This window comes from Salmo salar, chromosome 20 (genome assembly GCF_965601325.2).
Source record: "Salmo salar chromosome 20, fSalSal1, whole genome shotgun sequence".
Classification (NCBI taxonomy): Eukaryota; Metazoa; Chordata; class Actinopteri; order Salmoniformes; family Salmonidae; genus Salmo; species Salmo salar.
In genome coordinates this window covers 89,087,396-89,103,583 of record NC_138310.1, presented here as the reverse complement: position 1 = coordinate 89,103,583, position 16,188 = coordinate 89,087,396, and the positions used below count along the sequence as shown (strand labels likewise).

At 46.7% G+C, this 16,188-nt stretch overlaps 2 protein-coding genes across 3 annotated transcripts in view; both read left to right on the top strand.

Annotated features, from left to right (window-relative positions):
- LOC106581525 (protein phosphatase 1D) overlaps positions 1-6,187 on the top strand; it is a 30,215-nt gene extending 24,028 nt beyond the window's left edge. For both annotated transcript variants that reach the window (XM_045704099.2, XM_045704098.2), the window contains exon 6: positions 2-6,187. In XM_045704099.2, coding sequence (XP_045560055.1) covers positions 2-430 — 429 coding nt within the window. In that variant the 3' untranslated portion in view covers positions 431-6,187. The remainder of the gene's footprint in view (position 1) is intronic.
- Positions 6,188-7,070: 883 nt separating this feature from the next.
- LOC106581526 (amyloid protein-binding protein 2) overlaps positions 7,071-16,188 on the top strand; it is a 33,428-nt gene continuing 24,310 nt past the window's right edge. Inside the window, exons 1-4 of the mRNA XM_014163629.3 lie at positions 7,071-7,972; positions 10,285-10,373; positions 11,443-11,594; positions 11,894-12,017. Coding sequence (XP_014019104.1) covers positions 7,835-7,972; positions 10,285-10,373; positions 11,443-11,594; positions 11,894-12,017 — 503 coding nt within the window. The 5' untranslated portion in view covers positions 7,071-7,834. The remainder of the gene's footprint in view (positions 7,973-10,284; positions 10,374-11,442; positions 11,595-11,893; positions 12,018-16,188) is intronic.

Here is a 16,188-nt window from a genome sequence, read left to right as displayed (position 1 = left end):
GGTTCCAGACATGGACATGCCGTCTGCTGTGTGTGAGCTCCTCCCGACCCTGGAGAGACGAAACGGCCTATCAGGGAGCAGCCTGTACGCCTTGGCCCTATCAGATCCCTTCGGCCCGCCCCTCTCTGACTCGGATGACGACTCCCGCTCCAGGTTTCCCTTGATGACGGACAGCCCTGCCCCGGGGGAGAAGCTTAGTGATGTCAATGCCAGGACACCCGGCAGCAAACGGACGCTGGATGAGACGTCGCCCAGCCCCGTCCCGTCCACCAAGAGGACCCGGAGGAAGAATGGCGAGACAACACCGGTGGGAGCAGCGGCGGGGGCGAAAGACGGTGGAGGAAAAGACCAGAAACAGACTCCGCCCCCCACCGTGTCCCCTGCACTACTCCAGCAGCAACACGGCAAGACCACCGTGTGTGTGTGCTGAGAGACACACACACACTCTCTGCAGACGGACGGCCCCTCCTCACCATACATACAAACAGAGATACAAGACAGACAGTAACATTCTGCTTCTTCTCCGACCTTTTTACAAATCACTGAGAGACCGGTCGCTCCTGACTGGGAGACCGATCGCTCCTGACTGGGAGACCGGTCGCTCCTGACTGGGAGACCGATCGCTCCTGACTGGGAGACCGGTCGCTCCTGACTGGGAGACCGATCGCTCCTGACTGGGAGACCGATCGCACCTGACTGGGAGACCGGTCGCTCCTGACTGGGAGACCGGTCGCTCCTGACTGGGAGACCGGTCGCTCCTGACTGGGAGACCGGTCGCACCTGACTGGGAGACCGGTCGCTCCTGACTGGGAGACCGGTCGCTCCTGACTGGGAGACCGGTCGCTCCTGACTGGGAGACCGGTCGCTCCTGACTGGGAGACCGGTCGCACCTGACTGGGAGACCGGTCGCTCCTGACTGGGAGACCGGTCGCTCCTGACTGGGAGACCGGTCGCTCCTGACTGGGAGACCGGTCGCTCCTGACTGGGAGACCGGTCGCTCCTGACTGGGAGAGCGGTCGCACCTGACTGGGAGACCGGTCGCTCCTGACTGGGAGAGGTCACTACAATGAGGTCATCATGCCATATGTCCATGTCAGCCAGCCAGTCAGCCAGCCAGTCAGCCAGCCAGTCAGCCAGCCAGTCAGCCAGCCAGTCAGCCAGCCAGTCAGCCAGTCTGTCAGCCAGTCTGTCAGCCAGTCTGTCAGCCAGTCTGTCAGCCAGTCTGTCAGTCAGCCAGTCTGTCAGTCAGCCAGTCTGTCAGTCAGCCAGTCTGTCAGTCAGCCAGTCTGTCAGTCAGCCAGTCTGTCAGTCAGCCAGTCTGTCAGCCAGCCTGTCAGCCAGTCTGTCAGCCAGCCTGTCAGCCAGCCTGTCAGCCAGCCTGTCAGCCAGCCAGTCAGCCAGTCAGTCAGTCAGTCCAGTGTGGGCATTTTGTTCACTTGTCTCTTATCTTTTGTCTTACTCTGTTCCCCCGGATGGTGGAGAATGATTTTAAGTGGTGGTCTGTTAAATACTTTTTTAACACCTGTAAGTAACTCTGTGATTTAAATAAAAGGGTAACATTTTCTGGCTGCAAAACGGCTCTTGCGACATGTACAAAGTTTCCCAAAATAACCACAACATTTGGGGTCTAGGGGGCATTTCCAAACAGAGACTGGAATTCCACGTCTGGTGATTACATCACATGAAACACATTTCCCCAGTCTTTACTTGAAGTCCACATAAAGTTACAAGATACTGTATCTCTCTCTCTCTCTCTCACTTTGATGTGAAGTAAGGACTGATTTTGTTCAGTGCTGTTTTGTGGACAGAAAATCATCCCAAAGTATGAATTTGTCCAATCTGTAAATATAATCTTGACGTGGGTTCATTGATAAGTACATGTGTTACTTACTTTAAGTAAAGCAATATATTTTTATACATTGTTTTATTTTACTATTGTAGAAGCTATAGAAGAGGATATCCTGCCATTTTGTATTAGTTTCCCCCATCTTCTAAATTCACCCTTTGACCTAGTTATCTCTATTCTCTTGATATTGGTCATTATCTCTATTCTCTCACAGCATTCAATCCCTCTATCCTTCATGACTTACTATTCTGATCCTGCTTTTACATTTAATTTAAATGTGTTTTCTATTGGTTTTTTGGGGGGTTTTTTAACTCACATTTAATGAGATCAATTGAACTTTCATCCCAAACTGAAGGTGCTGTTACGTTAAACCAGTAGCCGAAATGAACTATACTTAACAAAAATATAAACGCAACATTCAACAATTTCAAAGATTTTACTGAGTTACAGTTCATATGAAGAAATCCAGTCAATTGAAATAAATTCATTAGGTCCTAACCTATGGATTTCACATGACTGGGAATACAGATATGCATCCGTTGGTCACAGATACCTTAAAATAAAATGGACCTCAGAATCTCATCACTGTATTTTTGTGCTTTCAAATCGCCATTGATAAATTACAATGGTTGGTTGTCCGTAGCTTATTCCTGCCTCCATACCGTAACCCCACCGCCACCATGGGGCGCTCTGTTCACAGGGTTTTCTTATTCCTGCCTCCATACCGTAACCCCATCGCCACCATGGGGCGCTCTGTTCACAGGGTTTTCTTATTCCTGCCTCCATACCGTAACCCCATCGCGACCATGGGGCGCTCTGTTCACAGGGTTTTCTTATTCCTGCCTCCATACCGTAACCCCATCGCCACCATGGGGCGCTCTGTTCACAGGGTTTTCTTATTCCTGCCTCCATACCGTAACCCCATCGCGACCATGGGGCGCTCTGTTCACAGGGTTTTCTTATTCCTGCCTCCATACCGTAACCCCATCGCCACCATGGGGCGCTCTGTTCACAGGGTTTTCTTATTCCTGCCTCCATACCGTAACCCCATCGCCACCATGGGGCGCTCTGTTCACAGGGTTTTCTTATTCCTGCCTCCATACCGTAACCCCATCGCCACCATGGGGCGCTCTGTTCACAACGTTGACATCTGAAAACCGCTCACCCGGGTTCGATCCCAGGATGTCACGCGTTCTAGCGACACCTTGTGGCGGGCCGGGTGCCTGCAGGCTGACCCCGGTCGTCAGTTGAACTGTGCCACTTTCCTCCGACACATTGGTGCGGCTGGCTTCCGGGTTCTGGATCGGGACGGTTGAGCTAACACAGGCTAATGCGATTAACATGAGGTTGTCAGTAACAAGAACATTTCCCAGGACATATCTGATTCTGGCAGAAAGCTTCAATTCTTGTTAATCTAACTGCACTGTCCCCTTTACAGTAGCTATTACAGTGAAGGAGGAGTTGTTTGAGGAGCATGCACAATTTTGAACATGAAAAGTTATTCATAAACAAATGAGGCACATAGCGGCAGTCTTGCCACAATTATTTTTAGCAGAAATGCAATGGTTCATTGGATCAGTCTAAAACTTTGCACATACACTGCTTCCATCTAGTGGCCATCTAAATTGCAGCTGGGCTGGAATAATACATTATGGCCTTTCTCTTGCATTTCAAAGATGATGGTTCAAAAAAAAAATACAAACGATAGGTTGGCTTTTTTTGGTATTATCTTTTACTAGATCTATTGTGTTATATTCTCCTACATTCGTTTCACATTTCCACAAACTTCAAAGTGTTGCCTTTCAAATGGCACCAAGAATATGCATATCCTTGCTTCAGGGCCTGAGCTACAGGCAGTTAGATTTGGGTATGTCATTTTAGGTGAAAACTGGAAAAAAATGGTCGGATCCTTAAGAGGTTTTAAGCCGGGAAAGTGTTAAGAAGCGTGGTTTGGCGGGTCATGTTTCAGAGGACGCATGACTCGGCCTTAGCCCTCTCCCGAGCCCATTGGGGAGTTGCAGCGATGAGACAAGATTGAAATTGGGGAGGAAAGGGGGGTAAAATACAACCTCCCCCAAAAAATTTGACTAATAAAAGAACCGCTCGTACACACGACGCCTGACACCGTGGTCTGAGGCCAGTTGGATGTATAGTGTCAAACGATCTAAAACGATGTTGCAACAGCTCTGGTGGATATTCCTGCAGTCACCATGCCAACTGCACTCTCTCTCCCTCAACTTGAAACATCTGTTGTATTGTTGTGACAAAACTGCACATTTTTAGAGTGGTATTTTTTAATTGGTCCCCCAGCACAAGGTGCACCTGTGTAATGATCGTGCTGTTTATTAATCAACTTCTTGATATGCCACACCTGTCAGGTGGATGGGTAATCTTGGCAAAGGAGAAATGCTTCATAACAGGAATGTAAACAAATTTGTGCACATAATTTGAGAGAAACGTTTTCTTTGTGAGTATGGAACATTTCTGGGATATTTCATTTCAGCTCATGAAACATTGGACCAACACTTTTACATGTTGCGTTTTTTAAATATTTTTGTTCAGTGTAATAATTCATTAATAGTTGATGAAGGTGAACTGTTTAAAATAATCAGGATGTTGTTGTTCCCACTGTCAAGATGAGATCAGATGACACCTAGTGGCCATGACCTGTAAATGCAATTATTTGCCTATTTTTCCCTTTTGCTGCATTTACCCCCAACAACAATATCTGCATCCCAAATGCAGACAATTAACTGTGTAGGCCTGTGTTTCCAAAACTAGGGGTCGTGACCCCATTGTAGGGTCTCCTGATTTGAAAAATGGGGTTACGAGAGAAAATAAAATGGAGTTTGGTTCATAGAACCAGGGTTACGTCAGATGCGATTGTAGTAAACGGAGCCGTTTCTGTTTTCATCCTACAAGTGTGGCTCTTATCTTACGGACCGTTTTAAGCTACAAAATATTATGACCCCGTCACTGAAAGATATGACACTCAGGAATATGTCTTCTGTTTCTCTCTGCAATGTCCACAAGCCTCATTAGAACAGAGTGGACAAGACCAGGCACTAAATCAGACTGGGGCGGGGCATCGATGATGATGTTGTGTTCTACACAGAAGAACATACAACATGATTGGCGAATGATCTTCTGAACTTCCCACAATACCTTTTCTAAAGCATTTCAGTCACTTCAAACCATATTGAAATACTGTCAAAAGTACTGTCACACTGATATGTACTAGACTGTCATGGCCCAAATTTATATAAAAAAAAAAGATATATAAATGATTTCTATGTGTTCTGATGCAGTGGTCTTGTAAGAGAAAGTGGTCGTGGGGAAACTAGCTAGATGTCAATACACTGAGTGTACAAAACATTAAGAACACCTTCCTAATTTTGAGTTGCACTGGTCAGTCTATGTCATGTAAACAAGCAGGCGTTGATAATGTTCTGTACACTCTGTGTGGGTTGTTGTTTTTTCATTTAGAGGGGTTTATCGTAAGCTAAAAACAAATTTTGTTCTCATTGACTTGGAATCTGACCGATAGGCTAGTTATGACTTCTTGACATCTTTTGAATCATATGAATGTTCTATTTGAAAAGCTGTCAGACGCTTCGTCTTCAGTTACCTAGACGGATATTACTTTCCTGTATGAATGATGTAAGTTCAAGCATTGTTTCATTATTTCACCTGTTTTGTCCTCATTTTAGCTGCTGTTGTGATTTTTTTTTTTACAGTGCATCAGACTTTTTTTAGCAGTGCTAGTGTTTTTAGAAAGGTCTGCCAACTGCCACATTTGCTTGATGACAAGTTCTCGTTAAATTATTCATTATCTTTAGTCATACAGTATGTAGTTTTTGTTTTTCTAGACCAAAGTGCAATTTTAATGACATTTTGTAACATTTTTTGTTTGTTGTATTTCCTAGTAGGCCAATATTAGTTATATATATCGGGGGTTTTTTTGTGTGATTTTTTTTTTTTTAAACTTGATTGAGAAGAAAAAAAAGGTGATGTGATACTGGTTTATTGTCTGTTACTTTGTTGGGGATTGTTTTGTGCATAATGTTTTTCTTAACATTTATTTTGGCGGTGTCCCAAATTACACCCTATTCCAGATGTAATGCACTACTTTTTGACCGAAACCCTGGTCAAAAGTACTGCCACATATATATATATATTTTGAGATGTATCCTTTGTTTTTCCAGGTGAAGTGAGTCATTTTACAGGTTCATTCTGTTATGCCACCCTGTTCCGCTTGGCACAGACAGCAACTAGTGCATGTGTACAGTGTTCATGTGGAAAATTTGAATTGAAAATATGTGAAATAAAAATGTTTTCAGAGTGGTGTCTTCTTGACTTATTGGGGGTTGCAACGTACACAATGTACAGTAGCTCAAGTGGATTTTGTGATTAATATTCCCTCCAAATCTCCAGCTTTTATTACATATCAACAACTACTGTATACTATTGTTTCTCTTTAATTAGTTATATTTGTATTTTTTATTTGTATTTTTTTCTATTATTAATGAGATTTATTTTGTTTTTTATTAAAAAAAATACATTTTAAATGTATTAATTTAATTGTTTAAGGGCTTGTAAGTAAACATTTCACTATAAGGTCAACACCTGTTGTATTCGGCGCATGTGACAAAAACTATTTGATTTAATTTGATATACCCTTTTAGTAACATGGAATTTAAGATTGAAACCTAGTTGAAAGAATACCAGTTCCAACACATTTTGGCATGAGACCAGATTAAAGACATTAAATATGTGCATATCACCCACAAACTGTCCCGGAACAAAGCGGACGTACCTCACGAATGGCACCCTATTCCCAATGACCAGCGAGACTGCAAAAAAGTAAACCAAGAACGCCACCTAATCTGTGCCAAATATACTGTATTAACGTGTCCTGTACCAACGATACTGTATTATACCGATCCTCTACCAAAGTTACCCGTGGCTGTACCAGTACCGGACAGAAGGGGGTAACCGCAGGCACACCGCCCATTGCTCGGTAAAGTCACTGGGCTGGAGCTCCGATACAGTTTTTAGGCGCATTCGATTCTGCTGAGCCGAAAGGCACTGACCCGTGACGTCAACAGTAACCCGCACCGCACGGTCATGTTGTCAATAAGGCAGCATGGGGGGCAGCCCAGGGGGGCAGCCCAGTTCCAAATGCAACACACGCATAAACGGTCGCGATTAATCGAACACCCTCATCGGTCGGGAGCAGAGAGAAAGCGCAGTACAGAGGGGGGTCTTGCAAATGATCTGGAATGAGGGACAAAACATGGGATTATGACAGCCAGTGGTTGTGTTTGTGAAATCCCCTTGAATCGTTCTCTGTTTTCCTCTGAGTTGAAAGCAAAATGGTGTATGGTCGTAGAGGAAGTTTTTTTTTCACCCGTTAGGTAGTGAAGAGTATGTAGTGAGAGTTTGGGACGAAGATTTTAAAAACTAAACCAAGATAGACCACAGCTCGTCGTTTCAAATGGGAACAAATGAGTCATAGTGGGCGGAACAAGCAAAGACGACTTAGCGAGATCCTATTGGCGCGGTCTAGTATTATTTTTGCATATTTCCATTAGGGAACGCCTACTCTGAATTACGCGTGTGCAATAACGAATTTGCCCTTTCACGCCTTCTAAACAACGCCATTTTTTGAAAACTTTGACAATTGGGTAAAATCTACAAAACTAAATCCACTCTGTTCGTAACAGATTCTAGTTTTTTGCAAACAGAAAACGGTATTCAGATAAAAAAAAAAAAATTAATCGATGAGAAAATTAGCAGGATTTCGGTGAAAATCCATCTCGTTCCATCTTCTCCCACTGCCAGTCTCTGGTCTTCTGTCTCACTACCATATTTGGTAGTGAGCGGAAACGCCAACCGGATGCTTCCCATTTATAGGCGTGGTGAAATCTCTGTGTCGTTATTGTATCTGTGGTCAGAAGTAGTCTGTTACTGAAGAAGGAAAACAATATGGCGGCGGTGGAGTTAGAATGGATCCCTGAAACACTGTACAACACTGCTATATCTGCAGTGGTGGACAACTACAGTCGATCTAGAAGGGACATTCGCTCCCTTCCTGAAAATATACGGTTTGATGTGTACTATAAGGTAAGGACTGTCACTGTTTGGCTAAACTTTAGCTAGTTAGTCTATTGTGATTTTATTTTTTATTTTTTTAAGCTTGCTACCGTTTAGCTAAATGATCTAACTCAGTTTCTTGTTTGTTATTGTGCCTAACTAGCTAACATTTAGCTCGCTAGTTGTTTACTCTAAAAAGCTTACTAGCAGACAGACATTGTTTCACATTTGGTCAAATAAAGAACTTGACTAGCTGAAGTGTTTTTAACAATTGTATTTGGTTCAGCAGCAGCAAAGTCCTGTGTGCCCAGGTAATGAGGCCACATTGTTGAAAAACTAATAACGTTACAGCCAAAAAATAAGATTAATCATTTCATAATATTAATATAATCCAAGTTTCTCATAATAGTAAGAACAAATGTCATTAATCACGCACGGACTGGTTCATAATAATCAATGGCATATTGTCCCTGACAGAGTTCCCGTGCATTATTTCACACGATGTGATCGGAAACTTGTTTTTCATTGAGATTAAGTTGCAGCAATGAGGTGTTTTTAAGAGCTGGGCAGAGAAAATACAAGATGAGTCATTTTTCAGTTGAAATTCAATGTTAACGCATTTCTTTAGTAAAAAGACAGGTGCCATTAATCATACTGCCATCGTCGTGGAGGCAGAGGACGTCCAGAAAGTATTCAGACCCATCGATATTTTTCCACATTTTGTTACATTACAGCCTTATTCTAATATTGATTAAATCGTTCTCCCCCCTCATCAATCTACACACAATAACCCATAATGACAAAGCAAAAACAGGTTTTTAGACATTTTTGCAAATGTATATTAAAAAAACAGATCACATTTAAATAAGTATTCAGACCCTTTACTCAGTACTTTGTTGAAGCACCTTTGGCAGCGATTACAGCCTAGAGTCTTCTTGGGCATAACGCTACAAGCTTTGCACACCTGTATTTGGGGCTTCTCCCATTCTTCTCTGCAGTTCACTCAAGCTCTGTCAGCTCCTCTCAAGCTCTGTCAGTTGCACAGCTATTTTCAGGTCTCTACATCGATGTTTCATGTGGTTCAAGTCCGGGCTCTGGCTGGGCCACTTAAGGACATTTAGAGACTTGTCCCGAAGCCACTCCTGCGTTGTCTTGGCTGTGTGCTTAGGGTTGTTGTTTTATTGGAAGGTGAACCTTCACCCCAGTCTGAGGTCCTGAGCGCTCTGGAGCAGGTTTTCATCAAGGATCTCTGTACTTTGCTCTGTTCATCTTTCCCTCGATCCTGACTAGTCTCCCAGTCCCTGCTTCTGAAAAACATCCCCACAGCATAATGCTGCCACCACCATGCTTCACCGTAGGGATGGTGCCAGGTTTCCTCCAGATGTGATGCTTGGCATTCAGGCCAAAGAGTTCAGTCTTGGTTTCATCAGACCAGAGAATCTTGTTTCTCATGGTCAGAGAGTCTTTAGGTGCCTTTTGGCAAACTCCAAGAGGGCTGTCATGTGCCTTTTACTGAGGAGTGGCTTCTGTCTGGCCACTCTACCATAAAGACCTGATTGGTGGAATGCTGCAGAGATGGGAGAACCTTCCAGAAGGACAACCATCTCCACAGAGGAACTCTGCAGCTCTGTCAGAGTGACCATTGGGTTCTTGGTCACCTCCCTGACCAAGGTCCTTCTCCCCTGATTGCTCAGTTTGGTTGGGCGGCCAGATCTAGGAAGAGTCTTGGTGGTTCCAAACTTCTTCCATTTAAGAATGATGGAGGCCACTGTGTTCTTGGGGACCTTCAATGCTGCAGACATTTTTTTTGGTACCCTTCCCCAGATCTGTGCCTCGACACAATCCTGTCTCGGAGCTTTACGGACAATTCCTTTGACCTCATGACTTGGTTTTTGCTCTGACATGCACTGTCAACTGTGGGACCTTTTATATAGGCAGGTGTGTGCCTTTCCAAATCATGTCCAATCAATTGAATTTACCACAGGTGGACAACATCTCAAGGATGATCAATGGAAACAGGATGCCCCTGAGCTCCAATTTTTAATACATTTACAAAAATGTCTAAACCTGTTTTCGCTTTGTCGTTATGGGGTATTGTGTGTAGATTGATGGGACATAACGATTTAAGCAATTTTAGAATAAGGCTGTAATGTAACAATGTGGAAAAAGTCAAGGGGTCTGAATACTTTCCGAAGGCAGCGTATCTGTAGCCCACGTACACTGTATCTGATGCTGTCTGGACAAAAACAGCAATATTGTGCATCTGCAGCCTGCAATTCAGGGCGTTCCTGCATGTCGGCATTCCTGCATCCCATTTGGTTTCTCTCCTCTCTTGCTCTCAGCTATACCAACAGGGCCAGTTATGCCAGCTGGGAGGGGAGTTCTGTGAGCTGGAGGTTTTTGCCAAAGTTCTGCGAGCTTCTGACAAAAGGTAAGGTACCAAATGGACTGGGTCGTAACCCCACACAAAGACAGTGTTTCCTTTCCACTATGCCCGTCTCCGAGGTGGCTCCTCAAAAGACCCCCCTGAAACAAGGTCTGCGCCCAAAATGGCACCCTGTTCCCTACATAGTGAACTACTTTTCAAAAGTAGTTCAATTTGTAGGTAATGTCATCACCCTAAGGTCACTGCAGTTTGAGTGGAGTCACCCACACACTCTGTCCTGCCTTGCTTTACACCACTCTGACATGATGTGTGGTAAAGGTGACCTGCTGAGACACATGCTGCCTGGCTGACTGGTTTATGACCAGAGGGAGACGGAGGGAGACGGAGGGAGACGGAGGGAGTGAAAGTGTGTGTCTCACTCACCCCTAAAGATGACTCCTGAAGGCTTGGCCTTCAGTTTACACCAGTGATGGGGGAAGAACATCGATTCAGTATCATATCCTGATATTATTCTGGATGATATGATATCCAGACTTTGAACTCCCAAGTATCCATTTGTAATAATAATATAATAAACGTTTTACCTGTGCCAAATCTCCGGTGTTACTCATCCTATAGCGTGTTCTCCATCTTCTTAAAAAAAAATGTTTCAGCACTTTATTTCCATGACTGATCAAAACACATTTTCTCCTGCTCTCTCTCGTCTCTCTGCAGCAGATTGAGCAATACGTTATGGAACATCAAATCACAATACATATCACATTACACGGCGCATCGGGAACCTAAGTGTGGTGATATGGTATCGTGATGTCGCTGGCGTTTCCCAGCCCTAGTTCACACTGTTAACCATGTGGTGGTGTGCCAAAATGTCCCCCCAGGTCTTTCAGACTAATGGCAGTCCTAATGTACCCCACACACACACACATAACGTTGATCATGTCCATGTTGTTGTGTTAAACTGTCTGGTCTGCTTCAGGTTGTAGAGCGTTGGTTTAGTGCTAACACTCCCCGCTCTCATCCGGAGACTTTTCTCTGCTTCTATTATCCCCTTTGTAACTTGTAATATGTCAAATGAAAGCTTAAAAATCCCGAGCTACTTTGTCCCTCCTACCAGACACCTGCTGCACCACTGTTTCCAGGCCCTGATGGACCATGGGGTGAAGGTGGCCTCCGTACTGGCAAACTCCTTCAGCCGCCGCTGCTCCTACATTGCAGAGTCAGACGCACACGTCAAAGAGAAGGCCATTCAGTTCGGCTTCATTTTAGGTAGGTGAAGATGTGTGTAATGTCTCTGTGTCTGTGTCCCAAATTGGCATCCTATTCCCTATATAGTGCACTACTTTTGACCAGAACTCATAGGGCTTTGGTCAAAAGTAGTGCACTATATAGGGAATACGGTGCCATTGGGGACAGACACAAAATGGCTATCTTATCAATCTTCTGAAATACTCAGTGCAACTGCAAACAAGATGACCTGCAACCCCCCCCCACCGTACTGTGGTCTGAGGCTTTCTGGGAGTTACCCCAGTTGATACTTTGTTGTAATGGTCGGTTCTGTCCTCTAGGTGGCTTCCTGTCTGACGCAGGCTGGTACTGTGATGCAGAGAAGGTGTTCCTGTCGTGCCTGCAGCTGAGCACGCTCCACGACGAGGTCCGGCACTGGTACCGAGCTGTGGAGTGCTGCGTCAGGTAGGTCCTGGCTGGCTGGCTGGTTGTCTGTTCTTGGCTGGCTGTGTCTGGCTGGCTGTCTGTTCGTGTCTGGCTGGCTGGTTGTCTGTTCGTGTCTGGCTGGCTGGCTGTCTGTCCATTCGTGGCTGGCTGGCTGTCTGTCTGTTCGTGGCTGGCTGTCTGTCTGTTCGTGGCTGGCTGGCTGGCTGTCTGTCCATTCGTGGCTGGCTGGCTGTCTGTCTGTTCGTGGCTGGCTGTCTGGCTGTTCGTGTCTGGCTGGCTGGCTGTTCGTGTCTGCCTGGCTGGCTGTTCTTGGCTGGCTGGCTGGCTGTTCTTGGCTGGCTGGCTGGCTGTTCTTGTCTGGCTGGCTGGCTGGCTGTTCTTGTCTGGCTGGCTGTTCTTGGCTGGCTGGCTGGCTGTACTTGGCTGGCTGTACTTGGCTGGCTGTACTTGGCTGGCTGGCTGTTCTTGGCTGGCTGGCTGGCTGTTCTTGGCTGGCTGGCTGGCTGTTCTTGGCTGGCTGGCTGTTCTTGGCTGGCTGGCTGGCTGTTCTTGGCTGGCTGGCTGTTCTTGTCTGGCTGGCTGGCTGGCTGTTCTTGGCTGGCTGGCTGTTCTTGGCTGGCTGGCTGGCTGGCTGGCTGGCTGTTCTTGGCTGGCTGGCTGTCTGTTCTAGTCTGGCTGGCTGTCTGTTCTAGTCTGGCTGGCTGTCTGTTCTAGTCTGGCTGGCTGGCTGGCTGGCTGGCTGTTCTTGGCTGGCTGGCTGTCTGTTCTAGTCTGGCTGTCTGTTCTAGGCTGGTGTTATTGCACCAACCGCTGCTAGCTCCAGTTAATCTTCCTCATAGGTAGGTAGGTAGGTACAGGAACCAGGTAGGTAGGTACAGGAACCAGGTAGGTAGGTACAGGAACCTGGTAGGTAGGTAGGTAGGTAGGTAGGTAGGTAGGTAGGTAGGTAGGTAGGTAGGTAGGTAGGTACAGGAACCAGGTAGGTAGGTACAGGAACCTGGTAAGTAGGTAGGTAGGTACAAGAACCAGGTAGGTAGGTACAGGAACCAGGTAGGTAGGTAGGTAGGTACAGGAACCTGGTAGGGAGGGAGGTAGGTAGGTACAGGAACCAGGTAGGTAGGTACAGGAACCAGGTAGGTAGGTACAGGAACCAGGTAGGTAGGTACAGGAACCAGGTAGGTAGGTACAGGAACCAGGTAGGTAGGTCCAGGAACTAGGTAGGTAGGTCCAGGAACTAGGTAGGTAGGTAGGTACAGGAACTAGGTAGGTAGGTAGGTAGGTAGGTCCAGGAACTAGGTAGGTAGGTAGGTAGGTACAGGAACTAGGTAGGTAGGTACAGGAACTAGGTAGGTAGGTACAGGAACTAGGTAGGTAGATATAGGAACTAGGTAGGTAGGTAGGTACAAGAACCAGGTAGGTAGGTACAGGAACCAGGTAGGTAGGTAGGTAGGTAGGTACAGGAACCTGGTAGGGAGGGAGGAAGGTAGGTACAGGAACCAGGTAGGTAGGTACAGGAACCAGGTAGGTAGGTACAGGAACCAGGTAGGTAGGTACAGGAACCAGGTAGGTAGGTACAGGAACCAGGTAGGTAGGTCCAGGAACCAGGTATGTAGGTCCAGGAACTAGGTAGGTAGGTAGGTCCAGGAACTAGGTAGGTAGGTAGGTCCAGGAACTAGGTAGGTAGATACAGGAACTAGGTAGGTAGGTACAGGAACTAGGTAGGTAGGTAGGTAGGTAGGTAGGTAGGTAGGTACAGGAACTAGGTAGGTACAGGAACTAGGTAGGTACAGGAACTAGGTAGGTAGGTAGATAGGTAGGTCCAGGAAGTAGGTAGGTAGGTAGGTCCAGGAAGTAGGTAGGTAGATAGGTAGGTAGGTCCAGGAACTAGGTAGGTAGGTAGGTAGGTAGGTAGATCCAGGAACTAGGTACAGGAACTAGGTAGGTAGGTAGGTAGGTAGGTAGGTACAGGAACCAGGTAGATAGGTACAGGAAACAGGTAGGTAGGTAGGTACAGGAAACAGGTAGGTACAGGAACCTGGTAGGTAGGGAGGTAGGTAGGTACAGGAACCAGGTAGGTAGGTACAGGAACCAGGTAGGTAGGTACAGGAACCAGGTAGGTAGGTACAGGAACCAGGTAGGTAGGTAGGTAGGTAGGTAGGTAGGGTAGGTAGGTAGGTAGGTAGGTAGGTACAGGAACCAGGTAGGTAGGTCCAGGAACTAGGTAGGTAGGTAGGTAGGTAGATCCAGGAACTAGGTACAGGAACTAGGTAGGTAGGTAGGTAGGTAGGTACAGGAACCAGGTAGATAGGTACAGGTAGGTTGGTAGGTACAGGAAACAGGTAGGTAGGTAGGTACAGGAATCAGGTAGGTAGGTACAGGAACCTGGTAGGTAGGTAGGTAGGTAGGTAGGTAGGTAGGTAGGTAGGTACAGGAACCTGGTAGGTAGGTACAGGAACCAGGTAGGTAGGTAGGTAGGTAGGTAGGTAGGTACAGGAACCAGGTAGGTAGGTAGGTAGGTAGGTACAGGAACCAGGTAGGTAGGTAAGGTACCGGTAGGTAGGTAGGTAGGTAGGCAGGAACCTAGGTAGGTAGGGAGGTAGGTAGGTAGGTACAGGAACCAGGTCGGTAGGTAGGTAGGTACAGGAACCAGGTCGGTAGGTAGGGTACAGGAACCAGGTAGGTAGGTACAGGAACCAGGTAGGTAGGTACAGGAACCTGGTAGGTAGGTAGGTAGGTAGGTAGGTACAGGAACCTGGTAGGTAGGTAGGTACAGGAACCAGGTAGGTAGGTACAGGAACCAGGTAGGTAGGTAGGTAGGTACAGGAACCAGGTAGGTAGGTACAGGAACCAGGTAGGTAGGTACAGGAACCTGGTAGGTAGGTAAGTAGGTAGGTAGGTACAGGAACCTGGTAGGTAGGTAGGTAGGTAGGTACAGGAACCAGGTAGGTAGGTACAGGAACCAGGTAGGTAGGTAGGTAGGTACAGGAACCAGGTAGGTAGGTAGGTAGGTACAGGAACCAGGTAGGTAGGTAGGTAGGTACAGGAACCAGGTAGGTAGGTAGGTAAGGTAGGTAGGTAGGTAGGTACAGGAACCAGGTAGGTAGGGAGGTAGGTAGGTAGGTACAGGAACCAGGTCGGTAGGTAGGTACAGGAACCAGGTCGGTAGGTAGGTACAGGAACCAGGTAGGTAGGTACAGGAACCAGGTAGGTAGGTACAGGAACCTGGTAGGTAGGTAGGTAGGTAGGTAGGTACAGGAACCTGGTAGGTAGGTAGGTACAGGAACCAGGTAGGTAGGTACAGGAACCAGGTAGGTAGGTAGGTAGGTACAGGAACCAGGTAGGTAGGTACAGGAACCAGGTAGGTAGGTACAGGAACCTGGTAGGTAGGTAAGTAGGTAGGTAGGTACAGGAACCTGGTAGGTAGGTAGGTAGGTAGGTACAGGAACCAGGTAGGTAGGTACAGGAACCAGGTAGGTAGGTAGGTAGGTACAGGAACCAGGTAGGTAGGTAGGTAGGTACAGGAACCAGGTAGGTAGGTAGGTAGGTACAGGAACCAGGTAGGTAGGTAGGTACAGGAACCAGGTAGGTAGGTAGGTACAGGAACCAGGTAGGTAGGTACAGGAACCAGGTAGATAGGTACAGGAACCAGGTAGGTAGGTACAGGAACCTGGTAGGTAGGTAGGTAGGTAGGTACAGGAACCTGGTAGGTAGGTAGGTAGGTAGGTAGGTACAGGAACCAGGTCGGTAGGTCCAGGAACTAGGTAGGTAGGTAGGTAGGTAGGTAGGTAGGTAGATCCAGGAACTAGGTAGGTAGGTAGGTCCAGGAACTAGGTAGGTAGGTAGGTAGGTAGGTAGGTAGGTAGGTACAGGATCCAGGTAGGTAGGTACAGGAACCTGGTAGGTAGGTAGGTACAGGAACCAGGTAGGTAGGTACAGGAACCAGGTAGGTAGGTAGGTAGGTAGGTAGGTAGGTAGGTAGGTACAGGAACCAGGTCGGTAGGTAGGTACAGGAACCAGGTAGGTAGGTAGGTAGGTACAGGAACCTGGTAGGTAGGTAGGTAGGTAGGTAGGTAGGTACAGGAACCTGGTAGGTAGGTAGGTAGGTACAGGAACCTCGTAGGTAGGTACAGGAACCAGGTAGGTAGGTACAGGAACCAGGTAGGTAGGTAGGTAGGTACAGGAACCAGGT